This window comes from Homalodisca vitripennis, chromosome 4 (genome assembly GCF_021130785.1).
Source record: "Homalodisca vitripennis isolate AUS2020 chromosome 4, UT_GWSS_2.1, whole genome shotgun sequence".
Classification (NCBI taxonomy): Eukaryota; Metazoa; Arthropoda; class Insecta; order Hemiptera; family Cicadellidae; genus Homalodisca; species Homalodisca vitripennis.
In genome coordinates this window covers 33,507,054-33,522,511 of record NC_060210.1, presented here as the reverse complement: position 1 = coordinate 33,522,511, position 15,458 = coordinate 33,507,054, and the positions used below count along the sequence as shown (strand labels likewise).

The window sequence follows — 15,458 nt, the reverse complement described above, 5'->3', positions numbered from 1 at the left end:
TAACGAAAATCGGAGTTAAACATAGAATGTTAAAGAACAACATGTACAAACAATACAATAGTTTTTATTGCGGAAAAACACTTAAAATATCCATTACGATAAAGTATAATACAATATATAGTTTAATTTTTCTGAAAAAATTATGTTAATATTAGTTGCATCAGTTTTGATTGCCGTTTCCGTGCCATGTGGCCACACATCCTTTTCAACATGAGAAACTCGGCCAGTGTTCTCTCTTCTTGTTACTCGAAATAAACTATTAACTCGCCCAAATGAGATGCTGCTTCTGAATGGCTTATAAATGCGATATTTTCAGTGTTTCCTTCATCAGTATACTCCCTGTTATCAGCATCTTTATAGCAAGAAGTCACAATAAATTTAGTTATTGAGTTCTAAGAACAGTCTACTGATAAACAAACATCCGTCCCATGCTCGCCAGTCTGGATGGACAACAAAAAGCTAATTTAAAATTTTCCCAAACTGAACTGGGTTACCCGGAGATCCGACATAACGAGGTTGCACTGTACTATTAATATTTTTAATTATACCTTCACACAGCTAAATGAAACATTGGATGTGCTTAATGTTTTTGATTGGACAAACTCCAAATGTTTCATAAAAAATAAATCTTTTAATATGACAAATTTGAAATTCTGAGTCGGAGAATCATTTACCTCCTGCATTCCCAACCTGAGACAGAGCAGCCTTGGCAACCTCCCGTGTCAGCTTGGTGATGCGGGCCAGTTGTTGGCAACACTGGGCCAGGTCAACAGTGGGAGGGAGAGGCAGAGTGTCAGAGTCGAAGATGGCCAGCCTGCGTCTGATCTGCTTGAGGTGCTGGGAGGCCACCTCCATCACTGTAGACAAGTGTTGACACAGCAATTGCATATCTGTCGGCTCCGGTCCTGACTGTAGAACAACAGGCATCGGATGAAAACATATTGTTAATAATAAAAAAATATTAACCACTACTCTATTTTTCTGTATGTACTGTATGCATAAAAACTATTAAAAGATCTTGTTGTTGAACTGAACAGTTATATTTCTTTGAATCAAAGTACGTACATTAGTTCTTATGCTTACACAGTTGGTGCCCATGTCTAACATCTAAGTTTTCCAGTTCACACTGTGTTGAAACATTGCTCACACAACTAAATTCTTGAAACATTTTGCTATCATTGTGGAGAACCATCTTTAGTCAAGAGATGTTAAACCAAAACAGTTTTGGTACAATCTCTTATAATAAAGGATAAGAATAATAATAAGGGCATAACATTGTTTGAAGTTTAACACTGATCATGTAGTATAAAACTAAATATCAACGATGATAAAATGTCTGAAATCCTACTAACCTGCTGTTTTTCAGTTCATTATTGAGATGATTATTTATTTTGGTGCCACATTGTTCTACATATTTTTGTATTAATATAATTTTCACTCTTGGTGACAAAAACTGTTTATTAACCCTTTGCACTCGAGAGTAAAATTTTTGGTCACTACCAAAAACTCGGGCCTCTATTCAACAAGTACTGGCGAAAACCTCGGAGCCCTTTTTATCAATTTTGTAAAGGTTTTGTTAAAAAGTTGTAACTTTTTTATTTTAGCAGATAAGAGTTATAATTTTGGTTTTGTTTTATTTGTCATAAAATTCTATATTGTAAAAAAATATATATTTGTAATTACCTTATTTTTAATATCTTTTTTCACTTATAAAAAAAAGATTTTGTTGTAAAAACTTTTACAAAAATTAATATTTAGCTGTTATACCTGAAAAAAATTGCATTGACATTATATAAACTATTATTATTTCTAGGTTCCTTACATAATTGTAAACATGCACATAAAATTTCATAAACTTACCTCAATAAACAAAAATGTTGTAGGCAGTTTTGTAATTTCCGACAATTACCCCAAATAGTGAGTTATGTCAAATGATTGAATATTTACTTTTTTATACCTTTTTATGCCCGTAATACCGGTACTTTGGGATTATACCGACCGCACCAGTATGAAGAACACAAAAATATAAATTTATAGAAACAAACATGATAAAACGAAAAAAACAACTCTTTAATTACAAACTTACGATTATCAATGGGGTCAGATTCCGTTAAATGCCCCCAACGCTTAAACCTTTTTCAATGAACTTAGAACGTTATAAAATGATGTAGTTGAGTAACAGAACTAACATTCCATCAATCAACAAGCATTCCCAGCATATTGTGATCGGTATTTTTGTCGCTGTTATCTTATCTTTCTCTAGAATCCCGATTACGGCAGGCCACGCAGCATCACATGATTATTTAAGTTTTTTTTGCACGGTACATAATTGCCTTTCCATTACAATTCAATTTATATTTCTGATCAGCCCCTCTAGAATTTGATATTTTACTGATAGGTACTATCTCGAGGGATGTTTTTCTTTCGTTGACATCAGCGCGCTGATAGCCGGAGGCACTCGCATTTTGGGTGGCGGAGTGTGATCAAGAATAAAAACAAGTTTTGTGTGTTTTTTCAATAAAGAGTTTAGTTTTTGTTTGGTAATGTTTGTTTTTGTTGAATTTTTGTGTTTGGAGAAATGTAGGGGTAAAACACGGAAGTACAACAAAGCGACACACCAGCTGAACGGGCGGCGAGACTCAGCAATCACATTATCTACTAGACCGCTCGACTTTGACCTCTGTCTGAGGATGGGGAGGGGTTTGCGATAAGACAATTCCTGTTTTATATTGACGAAATATTGTTCTACGCTAATCTAGTAATCAGTAGAGGCAAAATGTCAAATAACGATTCATATCTGGGTGTGATCGGTATAATCCCAAAGTACCGTAATAACTCCCTCACTTTCACTTTTGGCATCGTCAGATGATTCCGAATCTGATATGTTACTGACAAAAATATCACTCAGATTGTCAACATAACCTTATTGACTGAAATAACTTATCAGACTAAACAAAACAATGAAGAGATCTGCTGTTGAAGTTGTGATCAAATCAGCTGACGAAAATGGTGAAGTTGACAAACTTCTACAACACAGTGTAAAAATGCAAAATAATCACTATAGAGTATAAAGGTTTACTACGTTTTTACATACAACAACCATCCAGCTTGCGTATATCGCAAATTTACCGCATTTGGATAATTTATAAAGCCAGTATAAAGGATTTACCAAACGTCCGACATTTCGGACGTCGGAGTGCAAAGGGTTAAGATGAGGAATCGATAAAAAAATCATATAAGCTTTTATAAATTATTAAAAACATCTGGCAAAGCAGGAACAATAGCTTTGACAAAGTAGAAGTGTATATTACCAATTCTAGAGTAAGTTTTCTGACCTTGATGAGAGCTTGGATGGTGGCAGTGTCCGTGTGTATGCTGTCACAAGCCGCTTGTAGAGCCTTGCCCAGATCACTTACGAGATGACCCTGATGTACCCTGGTTTCCCCAGAAGCCAAAAGCAACAGTGGGTGCATTGTCACAAAGTAGTTCACGCACTTCTCAAGGCTGTCCGAGTTCACGTTTTCATCCAACTGCAAGAACACAAACACTATATTCTTCTCGAGGATTTTAAAATTGAACTGGAATAAATAACATCAAATCCTAATTTGTTTTAGTTTTAATAGTTATTTGATTGTAATTATAAAATTTTAGAACCAACTATTTCAAAAAATTTCTTCCAGCTATTTTTTGTTTCAGGTTAAGGGCAAAAAATCCTATGTATTCCTAAAATTGAAAAATAAAAGGTTATTTATTTCTTCTTTCAATCATATTAAATCAAATTAATTTTTCATATCAGTTACACAAAACTAAGTAGCACTGTATTAAAAAAATAGGCATTATCTTGTCATATTATCAAATATTGAAATGAAATGATTTTCCGCACTAAAACAGCAGTTTATGTTTATCTAAATTCACTCAAAGTGTATTAGCAAGATTATGCTCTTAATGGAACTAAATATATTCACGTTATCTTTTTTACTTTACACAAAAAAAGACATGCATATTCTGTTTCTTACAAAAGACCACATTAATTGTGTTAATCTTGTAAACATCAAAAATAATTAAGATGAGCTAAGAGTCTTTTTACAAGTGAAACATTAATGAATCTGCATTAAAGCCACTTATTTTATTACTGTTACTAAATGTTATTAAAACATTTTTTTTAATTAATTGTTTTTAACCATAGTACTATTAACCCTTTGAGTGCCACAGGTATTTTCCCAAGGCATATGCATAAAGTGCCACGCTGTTTTTTGTATATTTGTAAGCTTTTAGGAAAAATGCTGTTGTAAAATAACTACCAAACAGAATGTCATAATTTTGTTGTTATTTTTATCATTAAATGCAGAATATGATACATATCGTTACAAAGTTTGATTTATCAAAATATAAAAAGTTCACTGTTTATAAAAAAAGTTATTTACTTTTTTATAAAAAGTTAAGTTTCGACCTAATTTGAGTGTATACATTATTTTTTATATTTTATTTCTTTATACCATGATAAAGGCCATATAATTCTAAATAAAACTCTAGAGTAATATATTATTCTAGAATTTTAAAAAACATGGCATCATATGTATAAAAAAAATGCTGCCCGGTACCGACATTTTATAAATTGTACTTCATTTGTCAGAGTTTAGAAATTACATAGAAATAGTGTAGTTTTCACAATAATCCTAATAAAATTATTAATATAACACAAATAAATATGGTTAGTAAATGTAGAGATAAATACTTGCTAAAAAATTTATAAACAAGTTTACATTTATTAAATAATAATCCTAATATATTTACACTGAAAATTCACGTTTTTCGCTTGGACACAACTAAAATCACTACATTACTTTTGTAAATAAATACAGCAAAATAACTCAAATCACTACATTACTTTTGTAAAGAAATACGGTAAAATACTGTATAAGTTACTATTTTATTTTGTATTTACTCAAATGCTTGGTTATCGGCATACAAACAACAAGAAAGGCCGTTACGCAACACGTACTCATCCGCTACGTCACGTGACTGGAAGATAAAATCATTGCGTACGTACTTCGTTAGTATTGCAGCCCACTATTTTTTTCCGAGTTTGATCAGTGATCAAAATAAACTTCATTATCTCCAAAATGAATCGAAAAATATTTGATGAGTCATACTTCCTCACCAAATCGTCTCCAAATAGACACACGAATTACCTGACATTTTCGAATAATGAAACGTTCTTTTAGTTTTTGTTTTCATTGATTGCCGTAATAACTTGTAAATTCCAACATAGGTTAAAAAAAGTCTGCTCTATATTATTCTGTAATTTATTTTCTCCCCGATAAGGAAAACTCATCCAAAAATGGTGGCCTCTTGATAAGTACCCAAACAACATAAGTTTCACAGATAAAAAAGTAGAGAAACAACATAAAACTCGTATTTATTGATAGTTTGGAACCTACTGAATACAGCTGTCTGGTTATTTGGTAAAAAGAATCTTGTACTATATAAAATATTGACAAAATACGAAACGTCAAAATTGGTGACGCTGGCACTTTATGCACTTTTCATACAGTCAAAATTAGCGATGCTGTGGCACTCAAAGGGAAAATGATTGATTGATTCCTATACTAAATTCTTAGCGATATTGAGGAATCAACAATTAAATCAACAGAAGTGCTTAAAATATGTTTGGAAAGTCATGATTTAACAATATCATAGTGATGTGTTGAAGCTGAATATCGAATCCACCGAATCTTCAAATAAGTTTATATGAGGACATCAGATTGCTTAGCAAATTCCCGATCAATAAAACATTTCATAGTCATAATATCTGTATGGAAAAATTTAATTGGACAAAATAACGACAGTAGTTTTTTTTATATAATACTTTTATCATTATAAATATGACCGTATTCTATATATTTATAATCATGCTTCACCATGCAACTATTTGTAGATAACAGTTGATTGACAGTATGTAAATTACTGATTGCTAAAACATTTTATTGTATATGAAAACACGTAGATTGATGACCATATTAAAAAATTATGGCAGTTTTGTAAATAATATTTGTTTATCTATTCTATTTGTGTTCCTATGTTCATATATAGGTTGTATCTATGTGGGGACATCCACTTCACAGCAGTAAAAAAACAATCAACTTTTTTTATCTTTAAATTTCCTTAGTTTATACACATATGTCCTCTTTAAGAATATATGCATGTTTATATCTTTAAATGTTTATCATGGCTAATAGTAGTTTGAAATTTTTTACTCATATTGGCCAGATTTTCTTTAATGGTAAAAAAACAAAACCATTTAAAGGGACTATATTCCTAGTTACTATTTATGATTAAAGAGGGCATAAAGTCAGATTTTAAAATGAGAATTCAGATAAAATAAGACAACCAGCCTTAGATTTACCACACTGAGTGTGCTATTTTAAATATCTCTATGATGAAGACGAACATCCCTCCCGTCTGGTAAAGGTAAACCTGTTCTTCCTATCGTATCTAAATTCTTTAGTGAATATTCAGTTAATGTATATACAGAAGTTGTATCAAATTCAGAATTGAGACTATTCATTTTGTCATCACTATCAGAATCAATTAATTTTGACATTGGCCCATCCTTAATAAAAATGAGAATAACATTCTTTTATCAGCTATATTCTTACTTCTTAGTATCAAACAACACAGAAATGAGAATCATAAAGATGACAATTTTTTGGGATTGGCTCATCACTAATAAAATCTTTAACTTTTAACACGTTAGCTGCCAACCCCGAAAAATACGTTTTAGCGCTAAAGCGCCAAATTTTTAAAAGATAAATTGTTGTAACCTTTTGTTATTTTTCTCTTCTTTGGTTACTGATAAACATGATTTTATGATTTATGTATATTTATTACGTTTATAAAGCATTGTGCACATTGGCCCGACAGAGCTTTTTACAAGGCGATATATTACATAAATCTTTGCTGTCGGGCCTATACGCCCGACGCCTGATTCAGGGATATTCTGTTTTGTTGATGTGCAGCCTGAATAATTCCCGCGCTTTAGTTCTCTGTCTACAATTGTATCAGCTTACTTCTAACCCGCCTTTTCCACATAGCTGAGTGCTAATTGACGCGTTTTGTTACTGGAATCCTATATTGTGTTTTTTTATAAGTAATGTTTCGATAGTTGTGTGCGTGTATACTAGTGATTGGTAAAAATGAGTGGCGATAATCTTCTTACGGATGAAATCGAACGTATGATTGAGAATCCGTCTTTCCCGGGTGATTTTTTTGCCGAAATTAGTGATGATGACAGTGTGGAGTCAATGGTGGTTAGTGATATACCGGATGACACTGATAGCGACCTAGACTTTATTCCTGGTACTCATTCAGAATATAACTCTGATGACAATCAAGAATCAGACGTGGAACTTAATTCTACTGATGCTAATGGAACAGTTACAGATATCACAGGTACTTCTTTTATTTCTTCAAACATCAAGGACAATGATTTGGGCTGGGAAATGTTTGAGGGTAAGCAGAAAACGTTTCAGTTCACTCAGACAACAAAATTTAATTTTTGTTTACCGAACAACAAAAAACCAATAGATTTTTTTCGTCATTACTTGACAGATGAAGTAGTTGAGCTTATGGTTGTAGAAACTAATCATAACGCAAATGAAGTAATTTCAAAGCTGCGACTAAGTCGTAAGAGTAGGCTAAAAGACTGGGAAAATACCAATCATGGGGAAATGAAAAAATTTATTGGCCTTCTTTTATATATGAGTTTAGTAGGACTTGCAAGAATCAGTGATTATTGGCCAAAAAACCCTTTGTATAAATTCTCAGTTGCCCGAAAAATAATGAGTAGAAACAGGTTTCAGTTACTCTTACGTTTCTGGCATTTTAACGGTAATGAAAACCTCAAAAGAGATGGGCGGATTGGTAAAATAAAACCTCTGCTTCTAGCACTAAACAATTTATTCTTCACTTTGAAAGTAGCAGAGCAAGATTTAGTTATTGATGAAACTATGGTGCCGTTTCGTGGTAGACTAGGTTTCCGGCAGTATATTCTCGGAAAGGCCCACAAGTATGGGATAAAATTATTCAAGCTGTGTGATAAAATGGGTTATACTTATGCAGTAAAAGTATACATGGGGAAAGGTACTGTAGAAGTGACGAAAGACAGTTCTGTTGCAACTAAAGTAGTACTGGAACTCATGACAAACTTTTTAAATAAAGGCCACAAGTTATATACAGACAACTACTAACATCAATAGAATTGGCTAATGCTTTGTTGTCAAATAAAACACATCTTGCTGGTACCGTGAGAAAAAGTCGTAAAGGCCTACCAAAAAACCTTTTAAAACAAAAACTTAGTAAAGGTGAAATGGTTTGTTCCGAAAATAAAGACGGTATAGTTGTTACCAAGTGGAAAGACAAAAGGGAGGTACACATGCTTTCCACATTCCATAGGCCGGAGTACGTCGTCCTTGACCAAAAAAAAGTTGGAGGGCCAAATGTAATGAAGCCATTAGTCATCGTTGACTACAATAAGGCGAAGGTTGGGATAGACGTATCCGATCAAATGTCATCATATAACACTGCAGTACGGAAGACAATGCGTTGGTTCCAAAAACTAGCTGAAGAACTTCTTCTTGGAACTGCAGTGGTCAATAGTTGGTTGGCCTACAATAATTTTCTTAACCACACTACATCTCATAATAAAAAAAAAAACAAAACTTAGTCTCTATCACTAAGTTCAGAGAGGAATTGGCCTGTTCCTTGATGAACGTGCAGGAAGAGCCACGCATTCCAAGTGACCACTACAGGGCACCACTACATGACAGCATCTGCTTTTGTTGGTGGAGGAGTACAAAAACACTGACAAAGAAAGGTCATGTGCAAGTTGTGCTACCAAAATGTATCAGAGGAAAAAGGACGTAAGGTAGCAAGAAATTTGACACAAGTAACGTTTTGCAGTGAATGTCCCGAAAAACCATTTTTGTGTGAAACATGCTTCAAAATTATACACAAATCTTCATTCATCTTTTGTATAGGGTAATTTTGTATTTACTTATTTTTCTTTACTTATAAGAATTGAATTATTTGATTAGTAAGGAAAGCAAAAAATATGAAAATAAATAAGATACAACCTTTTATTTACTACATTTACTTTTTGTGAAACTGATGAAATAAATCTCTTCTTACTGTAAAATAACAAATCACATATTTTATTCTTCCTGGGAGCAATAATAAGGCTAAAACCTTATTTTTCTATATTCTAACACCTATAAAAATACCCGTCGGGCAATGTGGCCTGACAAAAATGGCCAATGTAGCAATCTCATTCATATCACTAATAACGAAAATAAACACAACAAACAACGTTCTGTTAATAGCAGAACTCTTCATAGTTCAATCAGTTTCAGTTAGAGTCGTCAGGGTGCAGCACAGGCACGAAGGTAATCAAAATGGTGGGTACCGTCATTGTTATGCTGTAGGGCCACTTTACCCGACGTGCAATCTCTTAAAGACGTAGAGCGTCGGTCCATTTGGCCCGACGTGGCAGCTAATGTGTTAAAAGATAAACACATTGCTACTTTAAATGAATTAAAGACTATGAACATTCAGAAAATGCGATACCAAGAAGGTTAATTCTTTAATTTAGCTTAAAAGTAAAATGTTCTAACCTGATCTCGTTTGTGCAGATCTATATAACCATCAAGAGCTCGCTCCTGCTGTGCCATATCAGGGTAAGAGGATCCGACTTTGAGCAGTGTCTCTGGGCTGCATGAGTTGAGTCCATCATGGAACTGGCGCAGTATTGCCTTAAAAAAGTGAACATTCAATATATAACTGCATGCTTGGATATTAATAGTAAATTTCAAAATAAATAACAATTTACAAGAAAACAACTGCACTGTGAATTTCAATGTATCTTTGAGTATTGGTGACAATAACAGCATCACGGCAAGGGCATCACTTTTCCACAACCTACCAATACACCAGTGCACTCGCTTGCTTCACACTGTTAAAACAAAATCATTGCTTATATTTGAAAAATCATGCTAATATTATAGGACAAAATCAGAAACATGATTTTTTAATATGAAAACTTATGCCATAATAATTATTAAAAGGCAGTATTTTTAAAGTTAAATTTTAATTTTACAGAAAAGTAATTTAAAGTACAGGTGGGATGTTGCAACTGAAACTGCCTCATCGTAATGCTCCGTAACTGCAAAGGTTATGGAACTGTAACAATGACAAAGGAAAAGGTTTAATTCAAACTGTAATGATAATTTGACCATTCCAACCAGGGTCTGCCATTGAAATGGATTCTAGACTGGTTGGTAGTGGTGTTGGAATGATGAGATAACCTTGACATTGTATGTTTCAATGAGTCCAGAGAAAATATATTTAGTTTTCCTGCCTTTTCTTACCCTTCCTCAATCCTGTACAAAAATTATACAGAAATGTTCAATTCTGTAGGGAAATGTTTAAATATTTTTTTATGTTTAATGGTGTTATCTACATTTAACTTTGATCTTAACCAAACTAGATCAAATTTTTTAGTATAGCATGTTTAATGTAGTTTGAAGTTTTCAACCTAAAAAAACTAAATAAATGTTGTAGCCTAGTAAAAATATTGTAATCACACATGTTTTAAAAAATTGCTATTTCAATCACTGATTTAGCGATGGAACTGTTAGCCAAAACTGCCCCACGGCGAACTCGTTGCAACAGTTCCACATCTGAAACGGCTTAGCACAGCTCTAATTTACACATGAAAAAGTGAAAATACATTTATCAAACTTAAGTCAGTTCTATCGGACACTAACTTGTAATGAGTGGAGGTGCATGGCCAAGTAACAGCGGGCGGTATACTGCTGTACTGCGTGGCCCTGGGTGAGCACCTGAGGTGTAATAGCAGTCGTGACAGCCGGGAACTTGTCCTTGAGCTGAGATAACAACACCTCACACTTCCACAACAGCCTGGGGAACAGCAGCAGCACTAATACTGCATCATTATCACCTGGCAAATATACAGTAGAGCATTAATGACCAAATACTTTTATTCAGATTAGAAAGCATTAAGTTGCGTGTCCTCTGTGTAGACGATACCTGAGTTCAGACTGAATTGACACTTATGAAAGTGGCTCACAACTACACTAACTAAACTGTGGCCATGCTTAACACTAAATAAAAATGAACTCTGATGAGTGGTAACACTTGAACTCATGACTAATTTTAAGTAAGGGGTAAACATGTTAAGTGCATAATCTTTAATTTACCACTATTTTATTATTCAGTCCATTCAAATGCTAACTATTAATAATCAACCCAACTTGTAGACTTGCTAACAATACTTTTGTGTGATTACAATACAGAGATTGACTAGTTTCAGAATTTTGATAAAAACCTGATGCTGATTAACCCTTTAAGGACCAACCGTCTGATTTATCGCCGGCGGCGTACTATGCGAAAAGGACCAGTCGTCTGATTTATCGCCGGCGGCGTACTATGCGAAAAGGACCAGCCGTCTGATTTATCGCCGGCGGACTTTTCATATTTTTAAGAGATATTTTAATCTTCTATATGGAATAAATATACTATTTTTCTATTCCCTGTATGTTTCTTACTATGATATCAAATTTTAAACGTCTTTGGAATCATCAGGTTGGTGAAAAAAAAATATTTTACGGCCAAGTTGATTCTTAATGTTGTCAGGGTACTTTGGGATTATACCGACCACACCCAGACATGAATTGTTATTTGACATTTTGCTTCTACTGATTACTAGATTAGCGTAGAACAATATTTCGTCAATATAAAACAGGAATAATTGTCTTATTGCAAACCCCTCCCCATCCTCAGACAGAGGTCAAAGTCGAGCGGTCTAGTAGATAACGTGATTGCAGAGTATCGCCGCCCGTTCAGCTGGTGCATCGCTTTGTTGTACTTCCGTGTTTTACCCCTACATTTCTACAAACACAAAAATTCAACAAAAACAACATTACCAAACAAAAACTAAACTCTTTATTGAAAAAAACACACAAAACTTGTTTTTATGTACCGTGCAAAAAAACTTAAATAATCATGTGATACGGCGCGGCCTGCCGTAATCGGGATTCTCGAGAAAGATAAGATAACAGCGACAAAAATACCGATCACAATACCTGGAAATGCTTGTTGATTGATGGAATGTTAGGTATGTTACTCAACTACATCGTTTTATAACGTTCTAAGTTCATTGAAAAAAGTTTAAGCGTTGGGGGCATATAACGGAATCTGACCCCATTAACAATTGATAATTGTTGTAAGTTTGTAATTTTGTAATTAAAGAGTTGTTTTTTCGTTCTATCATGTTTGTTTCTATAAATGTATATTTTTGTGTTCTTCATAATGGTGTGGTCGGTATAATCCCAAAGTACCAAATAATATCCTTAGTAGCCTGTAAGGTTTTGTATGTTAGGCTAATGCTGAAAAGTGTGTTTTAACCAGTGTTATAGAAAAATTTAATTCATTTACAAACTTTTTATTTTTTATTCCAGGGCTTTCAAATTTTGTACAGTTATAGAGAATTATATGTAGAACTAATAATACCATTTCCCACGGATAATTTATTCTTATTTTTAGTAGTTATTGAAGATCAAACTCAATTTTTTTAATTTTTTTTTCTTTGATAAACAGATAAATCAAATTGTTTTTTGCTATAAAATGACTTAAATTTATATTTTCACAATGAACAATTTAATTATAAACATTTTAAGCCTAAAAACAAATCTGTACAGTAATTAGTTCTGAAGATATGATTTTTCTCTCAAACGCTTGAAAAATCGCACATATTTAATATGCACAGTTCTTGGAGCATGGCCAGAGAAACGCAAAAATTTTCTTTGCACATGTCAAATTTTGGTCTGGTCCTAAAAGGGTTAAAAGAGTAGTTCAACATTATAGAAGCTGAAGATGCTGTATGAGTTATTGCTACCCTTTGATATGGTTTAACGTTATATGGACACACCGGCTTATGACCTCATTACGTGGTTTGACACGCATATAATGTGCAACGTCAGCCCATCATGTTTTTCTATCTTGCGGCCAATTGTTGAACTACTCTGATAAAGTATATCTATAAAAGAACAATGTACATAAAAGGGAGTACAAAATAATGTTCATATTGGTTTTTATTTTAATTGTATTATTTTTCTGAATATTGACAACATTCAACAGACATATGTCAGCTGATTACAGTTATGGCAGTGAGAGTACACAAAGTGGTGAAATTGTCTTACCGAGATGTGTATTTGTAGATTATTTATGTTAGATGTTAGTAAAATAAAATTTATAAAAGTGTTTTATATTGTAGTATGTTTTCTCAAAGCCATAATAAGTTGTCAGATGCAGCTCGAGATAGCATGATGGACTGCTGGATATACAATGTTTCTTTCTTGTAAGAAAAATAAATTTTAGCATACACAAATAATTAAATACCAACATTATTATAGTAGATATAGTTAATTTCATTATGACTATTTGAATGAAAAAATCATGAAGATATGATCAAAATTAGCTAAGATATTGAGATTACTAAATCTTTGTGTATTTATACGAGTTTTGTTCATGAGTCTTACTGTAGTGGTCACCATGCAAGCTACAACAACCAAATGACAGGATTTAGAGATGTGGTCTAGTTTAGTGTTATTTTTAGACTTGGACTAAATTGGCAATAACTGTGAACAAAGTTTGGATTATATGTAACTGAATTCATTGGCTGCCTTCCCACAAATATAATTTAATGAAACATCACACTAACTAAATTGTAATTTCAAGGATAAAAAGACATGAATACACTTGGAGTCTGAAAAAAAAACCTTATTTGACCAGTTAAAAGAATGTTTGATAGCTAACTAAAACAATATCTGAAGTGATGCTATGTAAAGATGATACCGGCCTTTACAGATAAATACTGATATTTACAAAGACATAATAAAAAACCTCCAACATGTTAGTATCAATAACTGAATCAGATCCTATTTGGTATTAGTTTGCACTTTATTTATCAGACTCTTATACATATATAATTAAGGTAATTGTTTTAACTGCTTTAAATAAGAAATTTAACAGCAATTGTATGTCATTAAACACATTACCTCCTCGGTTCATGAAAGAGTCCGGCATGAAGGCTGCCAGATATTGCACATGCTGCTGTGACTGTTGTACCTCCATCCTTCGCAGCTCCAAGTCTATTGCCCTTGCGTGTGCTTTGCTCTCAGCAAACATTTTCTGTTGCAATAAACATACTGTAGTATATAAAAATAGAAAGGTTATACAACAAGAGCTACATCACTTTATACCTTGCTATCCACTTTTATTTTGACACACTGCCAAAAAACTCTAGTGTTGATTTATTAAACACATTTATTAATGTTAATTTATTGATAAACTCACACACCTTATGGAACCATAGACATGGAAAAAGTGATTGCTTGTATATAATGGGAAAACAATTACCTTGAAATCCAACATCTCTGGTAGAACTTGTGCAACAGATGACTTGTTGCTTGACTCCTTCTCCAACTGAATGCGAAGATCCTGATTTTGCTCCTGCAGCTTATGAACCAGCTCTCGGAACTTCACGATTGTCAGTTCTCGGTCTGCTAGACTCTCCAGTATTGCTTCCTTTTGTCTCAAGGCCTGCAACAATTCACACAGATATTATTATATTTGGACTTGATCACAAAAAACCCTTTCTACTCAAATTATCTGTGACTTCTTTTAGTCATCAATTAAATTTTGAAGTATAACTGGAAGGCTAATGATTATACTTTTCCCCTTATATAACTAAAAAGAGGTTGATGTTAAATAAAATAAACATTTGAATTGTTAAATACTTTTTTAGTATTGTATTTACTAACCCAGTTAGACCACGAGTTTTTTCATTTCTTGAGTCATAAATACTTTCCACTTTTTACTATAACTGTAATGAATTATAATAAAGATTTTGTCTCCTATAGATATTTAATACATTGCAGTCTATGTCGGAGTCCTGCTTCAGTACCATTTAATTACACAGCCAGTGCTCAAGCATAACTTAGCATTTGTTTTCCGTCTATTTCTTAATTTGGTCACATATTATTGAAGTTTGGCTAGATAAAATAGAATAATGAACTTTAATAACCTAGAAGACAAACTAGTTAGTTCTCATTTTAACTTTAAAGACAAACTAACGATGTACTGTAAGTTAGTTCTAAGTTAGCTTTTTTAAATAAAAAAAGTAAATGAACAAGATTATTTAAAACTACAACAAGAATATAACGAGTTTGTTGTCTTTTACATAGTTATAGGTGGATTTCATATAAGTCTGGGTGTTGCAATAACCCTTATAATGAATTTATAGTCTTGGTTTAACATCTGCTAACTGAATATGGTTCATTACAGCGAGGTTGAAATATTTCTACAATTTATTGTTTGAG

At 33.0% G+C, this 15,458-nt stretch overlaps 1 protein-coding gene across 5 annotated transcripts in view; it reads right to left on the bottom strand.

Moving 5' to 3' along the window:
• LOC124359137 (dynactin subunit 1) overlaps positions 1-15,458 on the bottom strand; it is a 67,923-nt gene that overhangs the window by 16,050 nt on the left and 36,415 nt on the right. For all 5 annotated transcript variants that reach the window (XM_046811621.1, XM_046811625.1, XM_046811623.1 and 2 more), the window contains 6 exons: positions 14,497-14,679; positions 14,136-14,268; positions 10,824-11,017; positions 9,672-9,809; positions 3,336-3,530; positions 675-909 (listed from right to left, as the gene is read on the bottom strand). In XM_046811621.1, coding sequence (XP_046667577.1) covers positions 675-909; positions 3,336-3,530; positions 9,672-9,809; positions 10,824-11,017; positions 14,136-14,268; positions 14,497-14,679 — 1,078 coding nt within the window. The remainder of the gene's footprint in view (positions 1-674; positions 910-3,335; positions 3,531-9,671; positions 9,810-10,823; positions 11,018-14,135; positions 14,269-14,496; positions 14,680-15,458) is intronic.